General features: G+C 43.4%; 1 protein-coding gene across 1 annotated transcript in view; it reads left to right on the plus strand.

Annotated features, from left to right (window-relative positions):
* WTIP (WT1 interacting protein) overlaps positions 1-24053 on the plus strand; it is an 86036-nt gene that overhangs the window by 57994 nt on the left and 3989 nt on the right. The window contains exons 3-6 of the mRNA XM_075101384.1: positions 4833-4900; positions 18489-18551; positions 21016-21146; positions 22244-22295. Coding sequence (XP_074957485.1) covers positions 4833-4900; positions 18489-18551; positions 21016-21146; positions 22244-22295 — 314 coding nt within the window. The remainder of the gene's footprint in view (positions 1-4832; positions 4901-18488; positions 18552-21015; positions 21147-22243; positions 22296-24053) is intronic.

Genomic DNA, 24053 nt, shown 5'->3' on the forward strand with positions numbered 1-24053 from the left:
TGAGACAATGCAGGCTTCTCACATGAACTTGCTTACACTACAATGCTAGTAAATCATGATTATTACCCAACGATTGCATGCTTTTAATCATCAAAGTACTTAAAATATTATAATAATGCTTGGCACTTTTCAACTTCAAAGCATGCTGCAGACAGTAATTAGGTCTAATAACCATGCTGTGACAGCAAGACATTGCTATCTCTCGTCTTACAAAGGTGAGGGGGAGGCTAGCCCCCGATGCAGTTGCATCATCCCATGTGAGACTAGAGATCTACCACCAGAGACTTGATAAACTCACCTCCCTATAGGCAAATACCCCACTGCCAGCAGCACAGGGAGGGCTTTGAAGATGCTTTCCAAGCTAGTGCGGAGGGGGCAGGACAATTCTCAGTGCTCTTTCGGAGCACCATAATACCCAGTCTGATTCACGTTTTGTTCCATGAGGGCCTGGAGCAGCTTTTGAAACAGCACTGGAAGAAGTTTTACCCCATCTTGGCTTCCTGGCTGGTGAGTTTACACCACCCAGCAAAGTGTTGTGGAGACTGGAGAGAATAATTGTGGACAGCCTGTGTCAACTGTGGGTCATTTTTCCTTTTGCAAGCCAAATCTTTAAGTCCTTTGCTAAAGCAACAGCTCTCCTATTTCTTCTAGTTTGCAACATGTTGGGGAGAAAAATTGTATAGGAAGTAATTGCTAGATGTTTCAATACCAGAGGCTCATAAACTGGTTAAATGTGAAAACTGATGTTAGAAACCTAAAGCTGTTTCTGATTTTATATATTTTTTTAAAGTTCTAAAAGTCTGTTTCTTTTGGATGTTTGTCATGTTGGTTGCAAACACCACTTGTGATCATTCCTTAGGATGGAGTAATTTCTAGCTTGCATTTTATTAACTGCTAGATTATCTACATGAAACTTTGCACTCCTGCTGGAACATTTGCAAGGTCTCTGCTTCCCACCTGAGGTGGTGGAACCCCCTTATCCTGGCACTCACTACCCCTCAAACGTGTGGTTGTCAGTCAAGAAATGTACAAGTTATTTGCAACAAGCATTTGTTGTCACTGTGAGTGCATAAGCTTCTTTTCTACAGTAAAACAAGGCTCTAAAGAGCGCTCGGGGGGAAAAAAAGGGCTTCCGTATAAAAGCTAGTGTTACGTGCCTGCATGCGGGCTGCATGCTGGGCAGCTTCTGCCCTGTCCCGTGGTCCCCCTGTGTATTTGGCCGACCTGCTGCTCTTCTGGTCGGGTGTGAAACAGAGCCTCTTCCTCGCTACTGTTGAAAACTGGTCTGACAGGGCAGACGTGCCAAGGTGGGTATCCAGCAGGAGAGGAAAACAGCACAGTGTGTGTGAAACCCCACGCTTGTGAACTCTGCGCTAGGCTGCTCATTATAACTGCTCATTATTATTATAATGAGCTATCAGCAAGTTGCATCAGGTTTTGTCAGAAACTCTTGAGTTTTTTGTTTCAATATTATGAAAGCAAATAGTAACCTGGGCTTGGCTATACTCAGTCATTTGAAGGAAAGCCAAGCAGCAGGTTCTGTGTACCAGTGGGCAAGATGATATTACCTTGTCTAGCTGGCCAGGCATTTGACTCAGCTGGCTAAAGCAACACTAGTTATTTTTAACTTGTAATCTCTGCCTGATTGACAATAATAGTTTACGGCTACACAGAACAGGCTGGTGCTGTGCAGGGCCTAGAGAGGTGAAACAGCCTTGTCCAGTACTTGGAGCTTGTACCCTAACCTCGAGGTGTTGCACCCGCCCTGCCGCACAGCTGCCCCGGGGCGGGGAGGTACCAATGCTGCATCTCCTTGGGCTTCGTGTCTCCCTGGCTGCAACTGCCAGCACTGCCCTCTCGGTTGCAGTTTTCACATGATGCCCAGGCACTCGCAGAGTTTGGTGTCTGACCGTGTTCAATGCTGTCATTTAGCAAACTCTTCTGGGGGACAAATGGAATGTATGTTTTTGCCTTTATTTCTAAAATGCAGTGTGTAGAAGCCAATATAGTGCAGCCATGGCTATTTGCGTGATAACTTGCTGTTTCTTGTTTATGAGATAATTATTGTACAATCCCTGAATGAAATTCCTCTAAGGGAAAGGGCCTATCATATTAATTATTGCTAATAATAGTAATTACCATGTGAGCAAGCTGCTTGCCTGCTTTGAGTTTAGGCAAGTCTGTTCCCTAATAGGTGGCTTGGTTTTTTCTGCTGTGAAATGGGGAAAATGGTATTTTTCCTCAGTTTTGAAAGGGATTGCTCTGCAAGTTCTGTGTAAAACAGATGTTTTTACCATGTCAGCTGTATGGAAGGGGAGGCCAGCTGCCTGTGTTTGGCGGGGGGGGGCTTGCAGAGCGGGGTGTGAACAGTGAGCGGGGGCTCCCGGGTTGTGCAGTGGCACCTTTGATGCGCTGGGGTGAGGTGGGGTTGTTTCATTTCGCAGGGCAATCAGCTGCCAAATGCATCTGATAACATAAGCGTCTTTGAGAGCCAGTCCAAAACATCGGTTTTGCCTTGTTTGCTTTGGGTCATAGGCTTCCCACTCCTTCCCAGTCTGGGAAAGCTCTGACCCCATTGGCTTCTGCAAGTGATGCTGTGCTAAGGAAAGAACAGGAGCAGAATTTGGGGCATTTCTTTCAACCTGAGCACTGGAGGCTTTGCACACTGAGATACAAAGCAGGATGCGTGGGTCCTCATGCACCTTCTGCTGTGCTTCGGGACATGCTGATGCCTCCCTGAATTAGGGCGTTCCTTTCTTGAGACTATCCCTCCAGCGGTGGAGTTCAGGATTTGTCCCTAATTATCTCTGCTGCTTCTAACCATAAAGGGTGTGTGGTGAGGGTGATGGCCAGCGCTCCTCCACCTGAAACAAACACCCCAGCTCTGCACCAGTGGCGTGTGTGAGCAAGGTGGAAGGTGCTGCATCAGCTCATCCAAGGCAAGTCCATGTTCTGGGTGCAGCCACTTCATTTCCACCATCTAAAGACAAGTTATGTGTTAAGGCTGGGCCTGACGGAGTCAATATGTCCCTTAGAAAGCCATTCTGGCCTCTTTCCTTTTCTTCTCTCCTTTCCATTTACCTTTCCTTTACCTTTGACTGGAGAGGTTTAAAAACAGCTTGGATAAGCAGGAGGGAAGATCTAGAGGTGGTTGCTCCTGCATCAGTCAAGAGGGGCCCTGTCACCCCCTGATTGCTGTCCCAGCCCTGTGCCTTGTTTTGGTGATGTGTAGGATGGACCAGTTTTACCTAAGTCTCAGAGGAGATGCGACAGTCTCAGTGCATTGCCCATGCCACAAGGCTCCCGGTCCCCACAAGAGCTACCAGGCAGCTAGAAAGATAAACAAGAGCTGACTCCACCTACCAGCAGTATGGAGACAGCAGCCCGTGAGATCGACAGCCCAAGAATGTGCACACAAAAGAAGCATTTCCCTCGGCCACGACAGTAAAACCGCCAGACAACCACATGCAGCATGTGATTTCCCAAAAGCATCAGCCCAGATCCCAACTTCTTTGTGCCACACACTGTTTCCCAGGATCAGATCACAGTGGCAACATGTAAAAGGCACTTTCAAGCACTGAAAATTAATCATATTTTCCTCAACATTGTTTATGGAAACTGTGGAGAGCGCTCCTGCCCTTCTCTGCTTGGCCAGCTGGCTCATTTTGCAGGTCCTCAGAGTCAAACCCTCTGCAAAGATCAGCAGTGTTTATGGTGGAGTTACTACTCCACCTCAGTAGGAGATGTCCGGGCTTATTCTGTGGAGTAAAAGCTTTGGCAGTGACCTGGGAGGGGTCATCTGTTGACCTGTAAATACAGAGCTTCTTGCCCTCTTCCTTGCTCTGTGTCACAGCTAACAGCAGCCCGTAGTAGGCCTTGTGCCATCTGCTTGCCAAGGCTGCAAATGACTTGTGAGAGCACCCAAATGTTTGGGAGGTTTGGCCAGTGATGAGACCCTGGCACAGAGTGGAAATAAGGTGAGTCAGGATGAGTGCTGTTTCCCTTCTCCCCCTCTGCTTTTACACTGATAAAATGGTGTTACTTTCAATGGAGGAACTCTGGTGTAAGACAGATGTGATCTGCTGTATCTAAAAACTGGTTGGGCTCAGTGGTTTCTGAATTCCTGCTTTTAAGCCTCTTTGGGACTCTCTGGAGTCTGCTGTGCATTTCTTAGCTGTAAAGGGAGACATCAGTTAACGATGATCATAGGCTTTGTCAGTAGAGTTCCACAAGCGCTAATGAAATGGCAAATATTCAATCTTGAAAATTAAATCTCTTGTTTTCAGTATGATTTACTGCCCTTCCCTCTGTCACATGTGCCTTGTACTGCTTTTTAGTATCGCAGCGGGATGTGGCGTGTGGCTGCTGTTCACATTGATTAATATATTAATGTCTTTAAAGGTGACAGGAACTTCCGTATGTGGTATCCCTCGTTTGGTCCTTCAAACAGACACATTGCCAATGTTGATTGCAGTGGATGTATGCCTGCTGTGATTTCATGTGCTAAGAAAATAATCTCAATTTACAAATGAGCCTTTCCATCCAGAATAATAATTATTGGGTTTAGATTTCAAATTTTCCAGGAACTGGTATCAGCTGGGTTCCAAAACGTACACTTAGAAGTAACATTTAGTTGATAAGGAATTTGTTAAGGTAGGATGGAGCCAAAAGCCAAACCCTCACCCATGTCTCTGGACGGACCCTCCGGGGAGGAGAGGGGCCAGGAACCAGCCACGCAGACAGGCGCAGCAGGACGTGCTTTTCACTTTGCATCCTGAACAACTGGGTTTGGGGATGGGGCGCCAAATTCTGACAGTACCATATTTTAACAGGGAGAAGACTACGAGGAAAAGCGTTCTACAATGTCAATGGCAAGGTGTACTGTGAAGAAGACTTCCTAGTAAGTAAGATTTCAGGCATTATTTTATTTTATTATTTATTTTATTTGTTTTTAAACCAAATTGTTCTTTTATATTGGCTTGTTTGCTTTGAGAGACGGTTTAGTCATCTGGGGCCTCCTGCCAGTGCTGGAATTGGGAAGCATTTACCACTAACCCCACAGAGGCAGGATCAGGCCCCAGGTTTGAAGTGGTGGCTATGAAACCAAGTACATAACTGTCCATAAGCCATCACAAAGTGTAAATTATGAGAATAAACACTGGAGCTGCTCAAGCTTGGGACTTGAATTGCAGCCACAAAGCCTTGCCTGCCAAGCTAGAGCTCAAAGTCAAACATCTGGGGAATACCAATCATAACAAGAGGGGAGCGTTTTTGACTGGAGCACGTCATCGCTGTGTACAATGTTGCTTTGTTGCAGGCACAGTTTTAATCACTGCTCTGCTCGGAGTGTTGTGGAGCTGCATTGTGATTAGCTAAAAACTGTTAGCCACGGAGGAGCAACTAATTTTCTCACCATGCACCCAGAGCTTTTATAAACGCTTTAATAGCAACTGAGTCATGAAAAGAAAAATGAAGCTTGTTGCTGAGCTGTGTTGTTCCAAAAATAAAATATTTGTGTAATTAAGGGTGAGGATTGTGCAGTACACAGAATGATTTGATAAGTGGCAGACCGTTTGTAATTAAGATTAAGAGGATGGCATGGCTGGGAATTGAAATCCGAGAGGAATGATATATTTTAGCTTAGAGGATGATGAATTGGAGAATCAGTATGTTGAATTTATACCATCTTTATTTATTGAAATACTCTTTATTTAGAAGCTTGGGTCTTCCAGAACAACTTTCCATTTCTAATGAAAATATGGCCATGCTTCTTGCAAATGAACTATTCAAAGTATATCCCACAACAAAAATGTTGCTGGCAGTTCAGAGTGCACAAATGCATTTCTCATCAATGCAATCCATAAAAATAATGGAAATTCCTAAAATATAAGCCATATTTGCCTTCATGTGTTACACCTTTCAGCCTACCACAGCTGGAGCCTGTTGAAAATAGCAAATTGTATTTTGTTCAGAAAATAGGTTGCTTGTTATAATAGAAATGTTACTATTTCGCTTGCATTTTGGAGAGAGAAATATTTTTTCTCCCTTGCTTTTTTCGCTCTTTCTTCCTGTGTTTCTGCAAAAGCAGAAGGTGCAGTGTGAGATGGAGGGGCTCAATCCTTTGAGATTTTTATTTTGACCTGTGTTGGAAGGTACTTTCCCCATGATCAAAACCTTTCACCCAGACTTAATGACATGAGTATTTTTAGTAGTTTGTACTTTTAGCCTAATCATGAGTGTTAAATCTAAAAATCTCAATTGGAGATTGTTGAGTTTTCAAGGGGTAGGGGGGGAACCTCTTTAGTTCTTAGTCATGTTCTGTGGTAGGCTTCTGAAGGGAGATAACTTGCAGTGATTTTTTCCCAAGAAAATAGAGGTTGACGACCTTATAGGAATAAACTTTCTGCAAGTTAGGGAACTGTTGGGAGGTTTAAGACATGGATTTAAAAGCCCAAACTTCCCAGAGGTGTGTCTTAGCATATTCCTGGTAGCATTCCCAGTAGGGATGGGAGAGAAGCAGACCAAGGGGCTCACTGCTATGTAAGTCAGCAAAAGAAATCAAATTCTGACGTGGCTAAGCCAGCTCCATCTCAGAAGGTGAGTTCATCTTCTCTCAGCTTTCCCTGAGCAAACATCATAGCAGGAATGCTAGGAATTGTCCTGTTTCCCTAATAAAGTAAAACAACTTTGCCTGTTTTAGAGTTCTGTGGACAGAGAAAGCTCAAAGCTTTTCTCAAAGTCAGAGGAAAAGGCTGCAAAGTAGCAATTAAAAAGGAAGTTATTTTAACTGCTTCATATTCCCAGGTCTTGCTTCTAACCACTTGAAAAACCCAGTCCTCTCTCAAAAGAGGTGTTCTCAGTCCAAAACAGATAGCAAATGCTTTTTCTGTATAACTGAGAATTTCAGGCTCTACCATAAATCCAAATCTTGGTGCAGCTTTATATATGGATTCTCTGCTGCCAGTATGGTAGTGGGATGTTAGGGAAGGTAAAGACGGGGGTGGGGGGAGGTGTTTAAAAAGACATATTTGTGGGTGAATTAGGTTGACCTTGAACTCTGTCCTCTGACCACTACCCTGCAAGATTTGCAGGCCAAGAAGAGAGCGCCAGCAGAGCTGTAGGAGCTGCTGTGCATTATAACAGTCTGTGGAGTTGTCCCATAGCCCTGAATCCACAGGTCTTCCACAGAGGCATGCTTCCTCCCTCTCTGCAAGCTTCTGCCCTGTCCTATAGCAGCTGTGTGAGTACATGCTCCTACTTTTGACCTTTCTTGCACTGCGAGACTTGCCTCTTAGCTCGTTGTGGCCTCTTTATGGCCAGTAAATGCAGTCAGAAGCAGAGTGGATCACATTCTGGTCCCGTTCTTAGGTAAGAGTGTAAGAAAAAGATTGTTTTAATTTGGGGAGGAAAATGGAGTCAGTCTACCTACATATAACTGTATTCCTGCTAAGAAAATACTGTCTCCCATTGGTGTCCTGGATCTTCCTTGGCTTTTGTTTGCCTGGGAACTGATCAGGAGAATTAGATGCTCCTATAGGTGTGAGAGCCTGGTCAGAGCTCTGTGGAGTTGCAGCCCCGCAGCTTGGGACCAGGTTATTCCAAGTATGACCCAAACAGAACAGGAACTGGAAAGCAGAACGGCTTCAGAAAATTGGGCAGGAGGTAGCGTGCTGTTATGCTGGGGTCACTGGTGAAATCCATGCAGTAACAACTGAATTGGAGGGGCCTGTGTGTACATGGTTAGGCTTGCAACAGCAGGATGATCTTCCCATGGATTTCCTAGGGACAAATGTGAGGAGTCGAAGTTTCACAGTCCCACCAAAGCAGCAGTAGTCTGACTGAGCTCCCTGATTTGCTCTGCCAGCAAGAGTTCTGCTGATGGGAAGCAGCTGACTTGGAAATGTAATGCAAATGGAGAGCAGGGGTGGTAGTGGGCTGAAGCCTCCCTGCTACCTGGAGGAGAGCCCATCCCCTTGCCACCCTCAACAGGCAATGTGGGGCAGAGCTGAGGGCTGTAATTCTTGGAGAGCTCTGTCCACCCCCACTGCTACCTCTGTGTATCTCACTAACTTGCTGCAGGTGCTTCTTCCCTGTCATCGTACTGGGGATGTCCTGCAGGCCAGTCCAGGCAAAAACAGGGACTGCAGGAAGTCCCACTTGGGGTCTACAGTAAATAGCACATGAACAACAGAGGGCAGAAAAGCTGAACTGGTTCTTGCTATGAACCAGTCAATGTAGGAGATTTTAGGGAAGGATGGATATAATTTACGGGTTTCTTCTTATTGTAACTTTGAAAAGTTTAACATCCTGTAGATGTCAGTATCTTAATTCTCCTGCCAATACTGCTGGTTTCTCTGTCAGAATGGCTCCTGGTGGAGCAGATTCTCCAGAGCTGTAGTTGATGGTTCCGTATGTGATACCTGGTTTTCTAACTCCCATTCACCCAAGACAGATCAGCTCTTTCTCTCTATCAAAGGCGATACATGGAATTCAGTGTGATACTATGTATGGTCTTTGAAGACAAGGCCTTGAGAAAAGCCATTATCTGATCCTTAGAAATGTTTGGCACCTGTTATAAGAGCAGGGCTCGCCCTCCTTGGCTAAACTGTCCCTTTTGAGGTTCAGCACAGTGCTGGTGCTGGCCGCTCCAGGGTGCGTCACCCCAGAAGTAGTTGCACTTCAGCAGTGAAATGCTGTGTGGGTCATGTTTTGTGAGAGGTCAGTTGTCACTTAAAACATAGCGAGTGTCAGCTTTGGCTACCAAGTTGTTACAAAGAAATTCCATAGAAGTGTGACACAAGGAGCTGCTAGCATCAAGCATTCAAAATATGGCCCTTTCTTTGAAAAGCTCTTTTGATTTCTGGACAAAAGGTGTTAGAGAAATGTAGATGTTATCGTTCATTAGGAGCGATTTCCACTGCACAGCCATAAAGCTATCCAAAGCACAGGTACACCCATCAAAACCTTTGGCAATAGCCTCAAGGTACGTTCTTCCAGCAAATAGTTTTCCCACATGCTTGCTCTTACTGAAGGCACAGATTATCTTTCTCCGAATCTGGTGACTTATTTTGCTCATTCTCTCCAGGAAAGAAGTTTTTAGATCCACTCGTGGAGTTGTAGATGGGGAAGGGATGCCACATGCTGCAGTCATCCTCATGAGAATAGTTCCGGCCTTTTGTGTGTGAAGTTGTGAATCAGTGGGTGAGGGCTGGTAAACCCTTACACCAGGATAACATGGCATATCTCTTCCCTGTTGTTTTGTTTTTGTCAGCCTCCTGCTTCCAGCCCTGATTAGCTGCAGATTCTCTCAGGGCTTAAACCCAAGCCATTTTGGCTAAATGTAGTGCATGAATCAGAGTTTAAAAAAAAAAAAATCCACAGATAATGCCAGTGCTGCCTAAGCATGGCACAGAGGTTCCCTAATCAATGCAATTCCCAGTAGGAGCACTTCAGCAGCGATATTGCATGTTACCAAGTGTAAGGAGTAAAAAGAACAAAACTAAACCCCCAAACTTTTAATTGCTTTGTTTAGCTCCAGGGAAGATCCAGTTACTCTTTTTCATGCCACCTTAAGGTAGCACGTCCAGCAATATCCAAGTCTTGCCTCAGCTCTATTAGGATAGTTATTTCATGAAAGGAAATAAAACAAATGACAGTTTAATCCTTCCCTGAAAGCTCTTAGGACACAGATGGCTAACTAGCCATAACAGGGACACTGTTCCTGGTGAAGTGAACAAAAAATAAATGCCTTACTGTATAATAAATAATCCCAGTCAGATGTTCTTGTTCCATTTTGTTGATAAATTGCTGCATGATCATGGGTGAAGGAAAAATAGCTCAGTAATTTTAATTTGTCTTTCCTTTTCAATGCTTAAATATCATGGAAAGGAATTTAAAAGAAATTACTGTTTTTCTTGGCAAAAAAGACCTGAAAAATGTCACCAAAGCAGCCTGAATCTTAGATCGATTATCTTTTTTTTTTTTTAAATTTGATAGGCTTTTCCTTTTTCTCTTGAGGTAATGAACATTATTGAGTGGGGGTCCAGCAGAGGTTAAGAAATGAGAGAATTTCCCTCCAGGGAGGAGATGAGAGGGAAAATGAACCTTGTGACAGATGTTAGGTACATTGCTTAATGCACTACTGGAAGACTCTCATGCTCTGGAAATAACCTATTACAAGACACCAGAAGCTGCAATGCATAGCATTAAGGTCATCCCAAACTTCCCCTTTTAAGATGATTTCTTTTGCTGTCTTATAACTTTGCCAAATTTAATCATTTAGGCTGAACTTCTTCATGCCAGGTTTTTGTCTCCAGCTAACTTTGCTGTCATTAGCTGTTGAAAGTTTCATCTAAAGCTGTTCATCCATTTCAGTGAGTAAGACTGGTGGAAGATCTGTCACTTTGCCCATAAATCCTCAAAGAGAAAGGCTCTAAAAACTTTGCTTTGCACATGCCAACCACAAAGAGAGAATTAGTGCGTTGCAAGCCTCCAGAAGGCCTTTGGGTGTCCCCTTTTTGCCTTTCCCAGCCCAGACGGTGGCCAGCCGCTGTGATGGTTGCGTGCTTGTGCCGTTGCGGCTCCCTGCCCTGGCCTCATTCCTTCCTGCCACGGAGAGGCAAGGGCTGAGGCTGTGGTGGGAAGGGCTGGCAAGCAGCCAACAGCCCCAACAGAGCTGTGCCTTGCAACCCTGCAGGCTGCCTCTCAAGTCTTCCTTCTCTTCATCCAGTCTGCTGGGTCTTCTGATTCTTCTCTCCCCTACAGTGGCAACTGGTACCTGCTCAGGACTCTGTCCTCCTTGCTACAGCTGTAGCCTCTTTGCTCCGCCACTGGCCACTGCAATGCAAAAGTTGGCTACAGAGAACATACAGGGCCTTGTCTTACATCCACAACTGTAAAACTCTCATTTTTTTTTTTTTAGAAATGCAAAAGGATCAGGGTGCGCAAGACTGGTAGGGACATGACAAATGGATATCATCAGCCTTTCATGGAGGAAGGGAACAGGATATCAACAGAGGACTAGCTGGGTGATCAGTTTATAAGAGCAGGGCTTGCACCTTCATCTCCTGTAGCACCAAGCACAAGACAACCTTAATTTGGGCCCCTAGGTGTGGCTGCAATATAAGTGTTAATACTGACGAGGCTGCTATTCTCAGTTTGTGCACATGCTGTTTTCCAAGCCTGGCAGTGTGGGAAATGGCCCATCCCATTTGCTGGGGCTCTAGGAAGATAGTTTTTATTTAGTGTAATGGAAGCTGGTGTCAGCTGGAGCCAGAGGTTTGATTTTCCATCTCAGTGAGTATAAATGTTTGGAGATCCCCCTTGGGAGGTGAGCAGTGGGACTAGTGCATTAGTCAGAGCCCATTGCTGCCTAGCGAGACTCTCAGAAAAAACAGACTCAGTTGAAAAGGTAAATGATTAAAGTTACAGCTTGTGTCGGCTTTGTATCTAATGGGAATCACAGAGCAAATAGAGCTCAAGATAACTGTGAGGATGTTGTATTTAGGAACCTTGGTATTAAAATGCATATTCTGGTCAGAGAACTGACAGACATGAGTGTTCATTGGTATGTTTAACACCATGATAGAATCAAAGCTTGGAAAGGGATTTGCTGCAATATTCCTGATGTGCAGAAGCATAAGGAAGTCTGTGAGCATTTTCAAGGCGCTCATGGCGTAGGACAGGCATCAGGAATGCTGAGCGTTGCTGTGCTCCCAAATACTGTCATTGAAAACAACAGCAAACAGATTATAGCATGTTACTATAACTGGCGCATGAGGGAGTGAAGTTCATGTTGTTACTTGTGCGTCTTGCTTCAGCCCCTCCCCACCAGAAAAATTTGAATACTTTCCTGCCTTAGTTTTTCCTAAGTTTGAAGTATGCCAGTCGTCCTGGTTTTATTTTATAAACAAATTTGACAGTAATGATGATTAATTAGGGTATTCTGAATTGAAGTGTTGCATCAAATCTACAGATGGGCTTAAAATTCAAATTTCAAAATATTTAGGGATAGTCAAATATTGATTGGCCTCTGCACTTTGGACTTCAATGTGAATCAACACGAAGGGTGTGTAGAGCTGGCAGTTTGGGTTCACCTCTCATTGCAACACAATACTGTAGTGTTGTATCCCGTATCAAGAAGTTACAAGTCCACTGAAGCTGGTGGCAGAAGTCCCATTGACTTCAAGGGGGGGGTCTGGATTTTCTCCCAGGAATTCATCCCAGAGGACAAATTTTTAAAGCTAGGGCCCACATAAAAATATTGGCACCAAGGCTGAGAAACTAAGGGTGAATGCTGCAAACACTGCGTGGCATGGCAAACTGCAGGTCTGCTAATTGAAGAAAATTGGTGTGTTGAAATAGGAGACCAACTGGAGTCTAGAAAAATCTCTCAAGTTTATAGAAGAGCAATACAGAGGCAGTACCTAGACCCAGGTGATAATGTACATAAACATAATGTGATGAAATGTCAATATGTGAGGTCTGTATTGACTAAAAGGATGCTCAGCTTTTCCTGAACTGGGTTACAGATTGTTAAAATGGGTCACAGGAATCACTGTCTGGCCCATAACAAAATAGACAAGGAAGGGCAAAGATGGGTTTTTTTCTGAAATGTATCACTGTACTAGCTTTTGCAGCTATCCCATATATTAAATTTGCTAGTGGAATATTTTGAAGAGCGTGTTACAAAGTCCAATCGGTTTCATGCCAGATAGTCACTCCCCTATTTCCTCTTGAGATGGGCATCCAAAAAGTCAGATTATCCCATTTTTCTTAATATTACATTGTAAAGTAAATTACAATAACTGAAGCACACTTAAAAGAACTAGACGTCTTTCTAATTATGTGTAACTCCTGCCAAACACTTGTAAGCACAACAGCATTACTTTTTTTTCTAATGGGGAGTTAGGGGAAAAAAGTGAGAAAGTGGTGTGTTTCCACTTCTGTAGTAAACATTGGTATTAGTTGCTGTTATGTTTTGAAATGTTTCAACAACTGTTTTGAATAAAATTCAGATATTTTTTTTCCCCCAGGAAGATATGTTCTAATGTAGACTGTTTCTTTCACAGTATACATAATGGATGGTAGCAGAGACAATAAATAACCCACAGCAAGAGTATAGTGCTGTGCAATATGAAGTGCTGTACATCATGAATCAATAGATTTTGGGCAATATGACGCAGAGTTAAAATTGTTGCTTCAGGCTTTTTTCTTGATCATTGTCACTACGAAGCTTCCACGGGAGTTTGTTTAAGGAAGATCTACGTAAGAAAATCATTGTTGACTATTAATTAGACAGAAGGTAGCCTTGGTGAGTGCTCACACGTGGGTCTCTGTAGAAAGTAAATCGCTATTCCCTTCTCAGAGGCTATAAAATGCCTGACTGCTAAGGCAAAGTTAGCTATCAGCCAAATTCCTCATTTTTGGCAGGGTTTTGTCATGGCCAGACCAACTGTTACCTCTGTGCAGAACATGAGGTCCCTCCTTGCCCCTACCCATGTCCTTCAGACATAACAAAGTTGAAACGCAGAAGCAAGAAGATAAGATGCTGTGGTAGCGTTTCCTCACTGGCAGCAAGGCAGGGTGAACCAAAAGGGTATTTGAAGGGGTTTCAGCAAGATGAAGAGTAAAGTTCTGAACTATTTTCCTTTAGTTTAATCTCTGCCACCTGCCATGAGGCTCCTGTATCTTTGAGCCTGAGAAGGCCCTGTTTTGTTCAGTTCAATTTAATCGCTGCATTTAAATATGTGTGTAAAAAACCAACAAAACCCCATCTGCGTGAAACCAAATTTGATATTCTTTCCCTCTCCTAACGTGATCCCATGAATTTCTTGCATTGTTGTATCCCATGTACTGAGGGTCCCATGCAGAGAGCAAACAATAAAGCAGCGAGAAGACAGATGCTCTGCTAATGGGAAACCAAGGAGAAGAGAGTCTGAGGGATTACAGGCAGCCTGGGGATGGAATACATTATTAGTATAGCACCCAATTCAGAAATTAGTTTTCAGAATTAAATGCCTGAAGCATTTTGGCAAAAACTCCTGATCATCCCTCTCAAAAGCCCTTAAAGCATAAAAGAGTAGGAGTCTCAAGTCTAGGCTGAGCAATCACATTCAGTGACTCTGTGGTGCTGTAACAGTGAATTGTAGTTTTTACGGCTTCATACCATTACCGGGGCAGCAACTGCCACACCTACTGAAATGTAACCCAGTCGATCTGCTTGCACAAACCTTTAGCAGGTTTTGGACATCCTCATCAAAGAAGCAAATGAGTCTGAATGAGATTCCAGGGTCTGTTTCCAGGAGAAAGGTTTTGTTTTGTTGAGTGCATAACAGCAGGGAAGTGCATCAGCCTCTCCTTGGCACGGTTAGGCATGTGAAGGAGAAGAAGCGACATGTCTTTTCAAAGATCTGATGTTGTCTAAGGTAGAAACTTAGGGTCCTGAAGCCTTTTTCAGGCATGCTTTTTTCCTGAATGTTTTTGCTCTTGAAAATCATGATAAGAACATCAAACTTTAAAAGACCCTGGGTAGACAACCAAGATAGGTTACAGGACTGAGGGCAGACAGGAGAAATTGTTTCTCATAGTACTTTGGAGGATTATCCTCCATGCATAATTGTTCATTATTTGCTCAAAATTGATTGTCAATTTCTTTTTGATATATTGCACATTAAACTGAAGAGTTAAACCCCAAGATTATCACAGGAGGACACTAACAGGCCTAAATATTTAGGACAGAAGGGGACTTGTTTTCTTCTTACACTGAAACAAAGACTCTTGCACAGAATAATTAGAGATTTTTTTGACTGTTTGATAATCGAAGTTATAGTGGACAGCAAACAAAAGAAAAGTTCAGCCAGCCAAGTCTTCTGCTTTATTTTTACTCTTCTATTCTAACATAATTAACATATTTCTTGAGGTTTATTTAGTTTCCCAGCGTCTTATCTTATATAAGTATTTTTGGGGAGTTTGGTTAGAGTCTTGATTCATGCGTATAAAATGAGATTTTATTATCTTGGGATAGACTCAGGGACAAGGTAAATATTGGAAAAAATAACTGGGACCAAACTAAGAAATCAGGAAAAACAATATACCAGCTCTTAAAAATGCACTTGTTTTCTTTGCATCCTGGTAACTACAATCTTATTTCTATGTCACAGAAGTGAGAGTAAAGGGTTACACTTCATTTTCCGCTTTGAATTTCAGAGCTGTTCTTTTTATAACAACTTCTTTCAATGTTTTTATATATGGGTAATGAGCATCTATAATGAATGTTTGGGAAGGTTCAAAAATATGCTTCATATTTGTCCTGGGTACAGACTGTCTGTAGACTTCTGAACCTTTCTGTCTAGTTTGAGATTGGTCTGTATTTACATCATCTTATAGGTCAGCAAACAAAATATTTAAACAAACAAAACAAAAGAAACAGAAAACAAACACAAAAAAAACCCCGAAACATGGCACATTTGAAACCCTTATAGAGTAAGGCTAGAATTGAGCCCAGTGCTGCTTACATCCCAAATGAAATTGTACATACAAAACACCATGTGTACAGGAAGCACAGGCTTCTCCACTTGGGTCTTGCCCATCAGCCTGTATTACTTCACTGTTTCACATCAATCTGTTCTTCACGTCCCCAGATTGTGAGGGAGGACTGGTGTGCACAAAAGCTTTTTCCCCCTCCAACTGTGTCAGTAATAAGAGAAGCTATGAGTCTGTAGAGTATAACCTCCTTCTCTCTTGTAGTTCCTTAGTTCACAAGTTCTGGGGCACCAGTGCTTCTTCCACCCAGCCACGCCGGGAACTCACCATTGGGGAGGATCTTGAGTGTGCTGAAAGCTAATAGAGAGGCCATTCTGCCTTGTCTGCAGTCTGGAGCAAGACACCTCTCATTGCACACACAAGATTTGTAGAGGTTAATAATAATTAAAAGCTTCCAAGACAGAGGCTGCCAATGTTAATTAGTATTTTAAGGCTATGTTGTTAAGTTCTTCTTCTAAAATTGAAAATTTAGCATACCAGCCCTGATTGAACTCTCCAAGTTAAGAACAAACACTGCAAAGCAGAGGTTGACAGGTGAGCTACAAAAATGTAGCGAAAAAATCATTGTTTACCTTTAAACAGCAGTGTCCACAGTACTACCAGCATGTAGAAAATGGGGCTGCTGGGATCCAAGGCTGTTATTCTTTTCCAGTCCAAATGGATTTAAAGCACAAGCAGAGCTGAATCCAAAATGCTGATCTTGCTGAATCAGGCCTCCAGTTTGCCTGGGATCAGAAAGGAGTGTAGCAGTAAAGGACAGCTTCCCAAGCCCATGAAATATTTTATCATTGCTATTAGACTTAGTGCCATTTTGCAAAGTCGTCTTAAATGGGTTTGGATATGTTTGACAAATAACAATTCTCTTGTTAAAAACAAATCATGGTTTTAATTTAATAGGGTTAGTCATACAAGAGTGATTTTGTGTCAGCAAAACCTTTCTTTCTGACAAACAGTATAATTTATGACAATCTAGTTAGCAATAAATGACATTAATCAGACCACTATGTCATTCTGTCCCTGGGGAATAATATTCCCTCTTAATCAATAGCCGGGTAAATGCTCCTTTGCATTCCTTATCAAATGACAGCCAGATGCTACTGATAAATTAATTCCAGCAGAATTTTAGAATTAGCTGGTTTGTACTATTGTTAATCCTCTGCTGTCTGCACCACTAGGACCTACCCACCTGTTTCCAGTAACCCTCGAGTTTGCAATCTTAGGAAATAGTCTAGCCATAGCCAGATGGTTACTCAGATACAGTGCAGCTAAGAAGCATCCAAGTAGTGAGGCCTTTTTTTTCTGCATCAGTAAGAAGGAGGAGGCAAAAACCCAGCATCTTGCAGAAATGGCCAGCTAGGGCTGCTCACCTCAGTATTTGTTCCTCAACACCCCGGTCTTCTGTGAAGAAGTTTCAAAGTTTCTTAGGATCGCATGAGCTGTGTTCCTCAGTGTGTAGTAAATCTGGAGCTGTGACAGCTGCTAAACCATCATTTACTGACTTTCTGGGCCTGTCAAAGTGTCTGAGAGACCTTTTCCTTCATAATCACTTTGTGGCATAACAACAATAATTGTCTCCAACCTATTGATCTGAAATTATGTGTAATCCCTCAGCAATAAAAAGGAAAACATACGGCAGTTCTAGACTGGGAACCACTGGCTTTTGGGGGGGGACAGTTAATCCCCACTAAATCAAGGAGGGACTGGAGCAAGCCATGAGCTCTGTTGGGCTGAGGCTCTGAGGGTGCATTAGATGCCAGAGCCAATTAACCTGTGCTCTGGGAGAAGAGTCCAGTTTACATGCATCCTCCCCATTCCCTGTCTTTTATCTTATGCAACTAAAGTACAATTCAGGTGAGCTTTGCTACAACCTTATTGCTGAAATAAGCATCACTCTGCAATACCATACAAACACATGGGCACGCCTTCCCTCTGCCAGGAAAGAGCGCACATGCAGCACTTCGCTTATACAGGGAGGCACTGGGTGAGGGTGAAGTTCAGCCACTGCAAATACCAGTTTCAAAATTACATGGCTGGGGTTCTTCAGGTAAATGCCTCTTGCCTGTAGGGTAGTCATTTGGTATGTCAGTCATCTGGCCTGATAACCTTGATGGGGTATTTTATACCTCTAAACACAGACCTAAAGACAGACTTTGGCATCTGAAACAGGATCTGCTTTGGGGGACGCAAGTACTAAGATAAGGTCAAAAACACTCAGGCAGGTGACACAGAGTTTTGGCCCCAAGTGAGCAAAGCATCTCCATGCTGCCATGCCCCCAGCACCAAACCTGAGAGGGCTCTGCTGCCAGGCCTGCCCAGCCTTCCCGTTTCCCACTGCAGGCTGGAGCATGGGCTGACGGTTGGGGTTTGTATCAGCCTCCTGAGGTACCTTACTGCTGCCCATGTTGTGCAGGGAGCCTGAGGTCCTACAACTGGGCTTTTAGTTTCTTCCCTGGTTAAAAAGTTTGGTGTCCGTGATGCAGCTAAATTGTCCTTGCACCTGTCTTAATTTTTCTAGTCCGTACATAGCACTGAGTAAAACGTAGGTCCAAAACCTGAGGCCAGTAAGTGTCTGGTCACTAACTTGAGCAGGAGTTGGGAGGTAAGTCCTATATTATTTACTTCAACAACAAGAGTGAATTCAGGCTAATTGCAGCACACCAAACACAACCTCGCCAAATAGGCTTCAAAATAGAAACCAAACTTAAATGATATTGTCACATTGGAAATCTCAGTAGAAATCTTGCAGTGGGTCGGAAGGCTAAGATGGTATCTGAGCATGTGGCAGGAGGAGAACGAAGGCTTCTGAGTCGCTATCTCCCAAACCTATTATATAGTTTGCTATCATCAAGTACAGGCTGGAAGGTAGTGCAGCATTCAGTTAAAAGGTATTTCTGTAGCTAGAGGAGTGTGTACTAATAATCCTTTCTTTTCTGTCATTTGAACAGTATTCAGGTTTTCAGCAAACAGCAGACAAGTGCTTTGTTTGTGGACACCTCATAATGGAAATGGTAAGAGATCTGAATTCCTAACCGCGGGGTAGCTTGCTTTTCACATACTTTGGGGAGTGCACTGTGAGACATTGTGCTTTTTCCCTAGTAGGACCATCATTGTGTCTTCATTGCTATCCAGGTAATTTTTGAAACTGAGCAGTAAATATATAAGAATATCTTCATGCTCCATTACTATTGAGTACAGTAAGTTGGGCTTCTTTTCTGCCTGAGGTCATGGGAAGCTGTTGGTTTGCCATATGACAGTTTAAAAAAAATAAAAACAACTAAAATTTTAGTACTAAAAGGGGAAATACAGTACAGTTTTTTATGAGAACATGGTAAAGGAAAAGAGAGGCTGTGCTCTGTAAGACAGTAGAATAGCCAGAGCTCTGTCAAGTGGATGGAATCTGGGCTGGAGAGAGGGACATTATCAATAGTCCTGAGGTTTGTTGCCTGCTCTGTGACTTGCTTTATTTACCTTCTGCCGCTTGCTCCGCATCACTTAAAAAGCATTATCTCCACTAGGATTTGTAGGGAGTCAGCAGTCAGAGTTACTTTTATAATTAAAAAAAAAAAAAAAAAATCAAAGGACTATGGTTTGGGCCAGATACTGCTGGCATCATTTCAGTGGGTCAAAGCAGGAAGAATTTAATCTGTTCTTCCTAAGCAGAAATTCCCAAACAAAATGAAGTAGCTTGCGTATTGAAGGAGTGCAGATCATGTAGTATATCTATTTTCTTCTTGCTTTAAAATGTATACGAACTTCAGTGTGCCTAATAGAAGTAGCTATTGCGTTGCAAACACGGAGGTTCAGTAGGAGCTGGAACGGAGACTTCACTAATGAGGATTCTGGCTCACATCCTGGCACCACTGGTTGGACAAGGATATTGTTCGTTTTAGCCCAAGAGCAAATTTCTGGAGTTGTGTCATGCTGGGAGGGGGAGGGGTACCCTGACTTGCATGCTTTGAGCTGGCCTTTAATTGCAGAATCCTAGGCAAGAGTCCATAAGATCTCGTTGGTGGAGCTCAGTAGCTGGAAGCTTGGCAGGTGCTTGTCTGCCTTTCTCCCACCAGCAAGTATGCTTTCACAAAAGGAAACAGCTCTGGGAGCTCCAGGAATTAAGCAGTCTTATTTGACTAATTCCTTCGCGTTCCTCCCTGGGAGCGCACAGACAACAAACGTGCCTGCACAGTAGTGGTGCCTGCGTACAGCTAAGGAGCAGAGCTGCAGCCCCGCAGGCTTGGGCGCAACTGGAGCTGTTCAAGGCTGGAAGTGCGGTTGAATTAGGAGTTGCTCTGCGCAAAGGGGTTGCTGCACAACCACGCCAGGCTAACAGCGTGTGTTACATAGCTGCCTAGATAGCAACACATGCACAGAAACAAGTTGTTTCTGGGTAGGAACAGGCATGAAAACCAAGTGGAGTCTGATACCACTCGCTGAATGGAGAGCTATAGGGTTTCATTAGAGGGAAAAAAAAAGGTTAAATTAAATTGACTGTGTGCATTTTTTCCTATACACCACTTCTTATTTCCTGTTGATTTGATCTTTATTCATAGACTCATCTACTGGGCCATGAGAACTTGGCCTGTGGAGATTTTTCATCTCTAGCTTATGAGCAGCTCCAAGCTCAGCACTGCTGCTAGCGGATACTTTTTGAAATTACCTTCCAAAGGTATTTCTTATAGCCATGTAATTGGTGCTATAACCTCTTGAGAGCTGCCCAAAGATGATACCATACCTCACTCTTCCCAGAGGTTTGTTCATGGGCTTCATCCTCGATGTCCCTGTGCCACACTGAGCGTTACATACAAGGACACCAGGAGGGAGGGGATTGGTTCTGTAGTAGCATAGCTGAGACCACATCAGGGCTTTTCTTGAAACCTTTAAAATGCAATAGGGAAGGTCAGCATGGGAAAAGTCTGGGCAGAAGGATGGATCTGTATCCAAACCCATGGATACAGATGGAATTTTAGTGGTAATGCATGGGCCCCTATGACTGAGTGGTAAGCAATCAGTAACTGTGGTGGATTAGGATCCTTAATTAGCAAAGGGACACCTATTTATTTGCTTGTTTTTTTATTTTACTTTTTGAGTAATGACTGGTTTGGATTCTGTCTGTCACAGCCTATTAAGTTTTGTGAATTAACTCTCTATCCCAGTAACTTGTATTTGGCTGTAACAGATTTTTCCAAGAACTGGTCTCTGAAGCCGTTTTTAATTTCTCTTGGCAGTATTGGCCCTGCAGAGCTAAGACTAATGGGCGTTAGCATGATTTTCACAGTTTTTCCCTCTTTATTGGGAGCCTACTGAAACAAGCAAGTTGATTGTTTTAAAAGGCCCCTTGCTGACAGATCTGCAGAGTGGTAATTTCATCCTGAAGTGCTTTTCTCACTGTCACTACTAAGAATCAGACACAGCAGCAGTATATGGGAGGATCTCATGTAATCATGCATCTGCTTATTTTGCTGTTTGCCTCTTAAGATATTACAGGCTCTTGGAAAGTCATACCATCCTGGCTGCTTCCGCTGTGTGGTGTGTAACGAGTGTTTGGATGGAGTCCCCTTCACTGTAGATGTGGAGAACAATATTTACTGTGTCAAAGACTACCATACGTAAGTCTGCAAATCCATTGTATGCTTAGAAAAATTACAGTAGTTAAATTATTGGTATAACTGTAAGCCTTGCATTAGATAAAAGGGGTCATTCCTATTTGCTCAGATGTCCCTCAAGTGATGCTCTCACTCGTTGCATTTGTAAAGTATTTTAAAGTTATATGAAAGGTCACTTTATGGGCCTCGTGTAGCATACAGTGGCCAGATGAGGTTGAAAATCAAGTTGTGTCAGAGGATGTACTCCTCCAGTGGCTGTTTCTCTACTTCTTTCAGGACTTTAAATACTAATTAGATTGGGCTAATTCTGCAAGTGATGGCAGGTTCTGCTGGCTGTTCCCAAGAGTTGAGGTTGTGCTAGTACATGACTCTGGCGAGTGTAAGTTAGGTTAACCTAGACCGGACAGGAGACATGTAGCAGCTAGCACTAGAATGATTTTAGCCTCAACTGAGAAAAAGTTTTGTGCTTTAAGTGATTGCTTTTGGACTCCTTTCTGCTCCTGCTCAAAGGCAACATGAATGCTCTTAGCTCCAGTCAACCAGTAACTCAGCTAATGCAGCAAGAGTAAATCACACTGAACTCAAGCCTGTTTGTTCCAAGTTGACTGTATTACAATCATAGACTGAATGTTGGCTCGGTGATTGTTGTAAAACACAGCTGTGGATAATATAATCATTGATGTATTTGGTTTGAGTAGATCCTACCCATGATCAGCCCCTCTCCTATTTAGCATGGTTGTGTCTTCCTGATGTCAGATAGTGACAGTCGCCAAGTCAGGAGCTGCTTTGCAGTCAAAGCAGCAAGTCTCTGGAAGAACTTGAATGGCTTTAGGAGTAAAGGAAGGTAAGAGAAAGGGCATATGTGGGAAGAGGGCTAGATTCACTATGCTTAGAGGTCAGGAAGACCTAAGCAATAAAGCTGGGGTAGATCAGCCTCTTCCACATCTCCTTTTCCCTAATATCATCAAACATTTAGAGGCGTTTCAAATCCTGTGGATCTACATTTTGCTAAAACCAAGGCATGGTTAGAATAACTCTCTTGGTTCTACTTTTTGAAGAAGCTTTAAATGTGATTTGAACACTTTTTTCTTGCACCCTAGGGTTTTTGCACCAAAATGCGCTTCCTGTAACCAGCCGATCCTACCAGCACAGGTACATGTTAACATGCACTGACTCTTCAGAGAAAACAGCTGTTGGCATATGAACACTTCCTAAAAACACATTAGATGCTTTTCCTCCCTCTTCCAGAATCTATGCTGTGTCAGATACTAAATTAAATACAGTTCAGCAGTAAGTCACTCCCAAACAGTCCCAGAGGTTGTAATAGTCATACTACTTGTGCACCATAGTACTGTATCTTTAGGGTGCTTTCCAGGTCTCAATTATGGTGTTATAAATCTCATTTCATTGAAAGCCCTGACTGGGGCTCCAAGAACAACCCAAGACGTAAAGCTCTGTTTATTTTCAGAATCTCCTATTAGCTCAAGTAGCAATTTTCCTTGTCTGCTATGTTTGCGTTTCTGAAGAGGATCTGTTAAGATGCCCAAACTTGAAAAGATGTCTGAGGGTTACCCTGACCCTGTGCAAAGGCCATACAGTCTGTCATCCTGGGGTGGTAGTGTAATGAAAGTGCTTAAAGGGGTGGAAAAGGCAGCAGAAAAGTTGGCTAAAACGGAAGTCAGGTGAATGACCTGCTTGCAACGTCAGCCTATCCTGACAGTATAGTTAGCATGATAAGGCTCCTGCATTAAGACATCCCTTTCTGCCTGCCTGCAGTGGTGCTTCCTCATACTCTGGTGAGTGCAGGACCCTCTTGAGTTCCCATTGCTGAGGTCAATGATCAGCGCATTTATAAGCGAGGGCCTCAGCACTTCCCTCCTTTTCCTCTTATTATGTTTGTAGAGCCAGAGCTTGCATCTTATAAGCTGCTGTGCCCTAGTAAAGCCTGTGGCTAGCACCTCTTGGCATGCCCACCTCCATCACTCTGCACGTTACTCTCTATTTGGCATTATTATTTCTGTTAAATGGCCAGCTCTCACATAATTAAAATTTTATAAAGGCTGATCCAGAACTGCTCGTTCTGGTGATAGGATGTGAGGAGGAAATCCCCATGTAAATTTCACTGGATTTGTGTCTTACAAAATGACTGTTTAAGAAAAGAAAAGGCAGCCCTACTGCTGACTCATCTGATGGCTAGCAGGATAGACTCCATGTTCTTTCCCATGGAGGTTTCTTAGGTTAGTTCAAGTCTAGCAGTGCAGGTACGAACTCGCCCACAGCTTCTCTCAGACAAAGTTTATGTCATATCTGATGCTGTAACCACACCTGGAACTGGAAACAGGGCAATGAGCTCTGGCTTCAGAGTAGATCAGGGGAAGAGTCTGTGAGGTTACAAGAAGGGTATGGGCTGCTCTACAGGGCCTGGGGCTCAGCCAGGAATTACACAACTGCACTGCATCCACCCGCACACCAAGGTTTTGGCCTGTGCACATAATTACCTGCTGGACTGGTATGTAAAGCCCTATGGGGTACATACAGTGACATGTGCGTGTGCAAAGTAGATGTGTGGCAGATGGTTTGAGCGGAATACAAGTACTGGAAAACTCAGGCTGGGATGCCTACAAGGAAAAGTTACCTAATCAGCAGGTCATCGTTTTTGGCTGGTAGTTTGTACAGATCCTGAGTGCCCTTGGAAAATTATTTGATTTCGAGACTAATTGGTCCCTTGGGGATGAAGTTTTGGCTACACTTCCCAAATGACCTCTACAGCTTAGATGCGTCAAACACCCACACTGCTGCTAAACAGCAAAAACAGCGGTGCAGTGCTGTGGACCATGGGACAAGACCCTCAGTGGTCACAGAGCTTTGCTCTGCAGAGAAAGGGAAACAGCTCTCCAAAGCAATAGGTTG

This window comes from Phalacrocorax aristotelis, chromosome 8 (genome assembly GCF_949628215.1).
Source record: "Phalacrocorax aristotelis chromosome 8, bGulAri2.1, whole genome shotgun sequence".
NCBI lineage: Eukaryota > Metazoa > Chordata > Aves > Suliformes > Phalacrocoracidae > Phalacrocorax > Phalacrocorax aristotelis.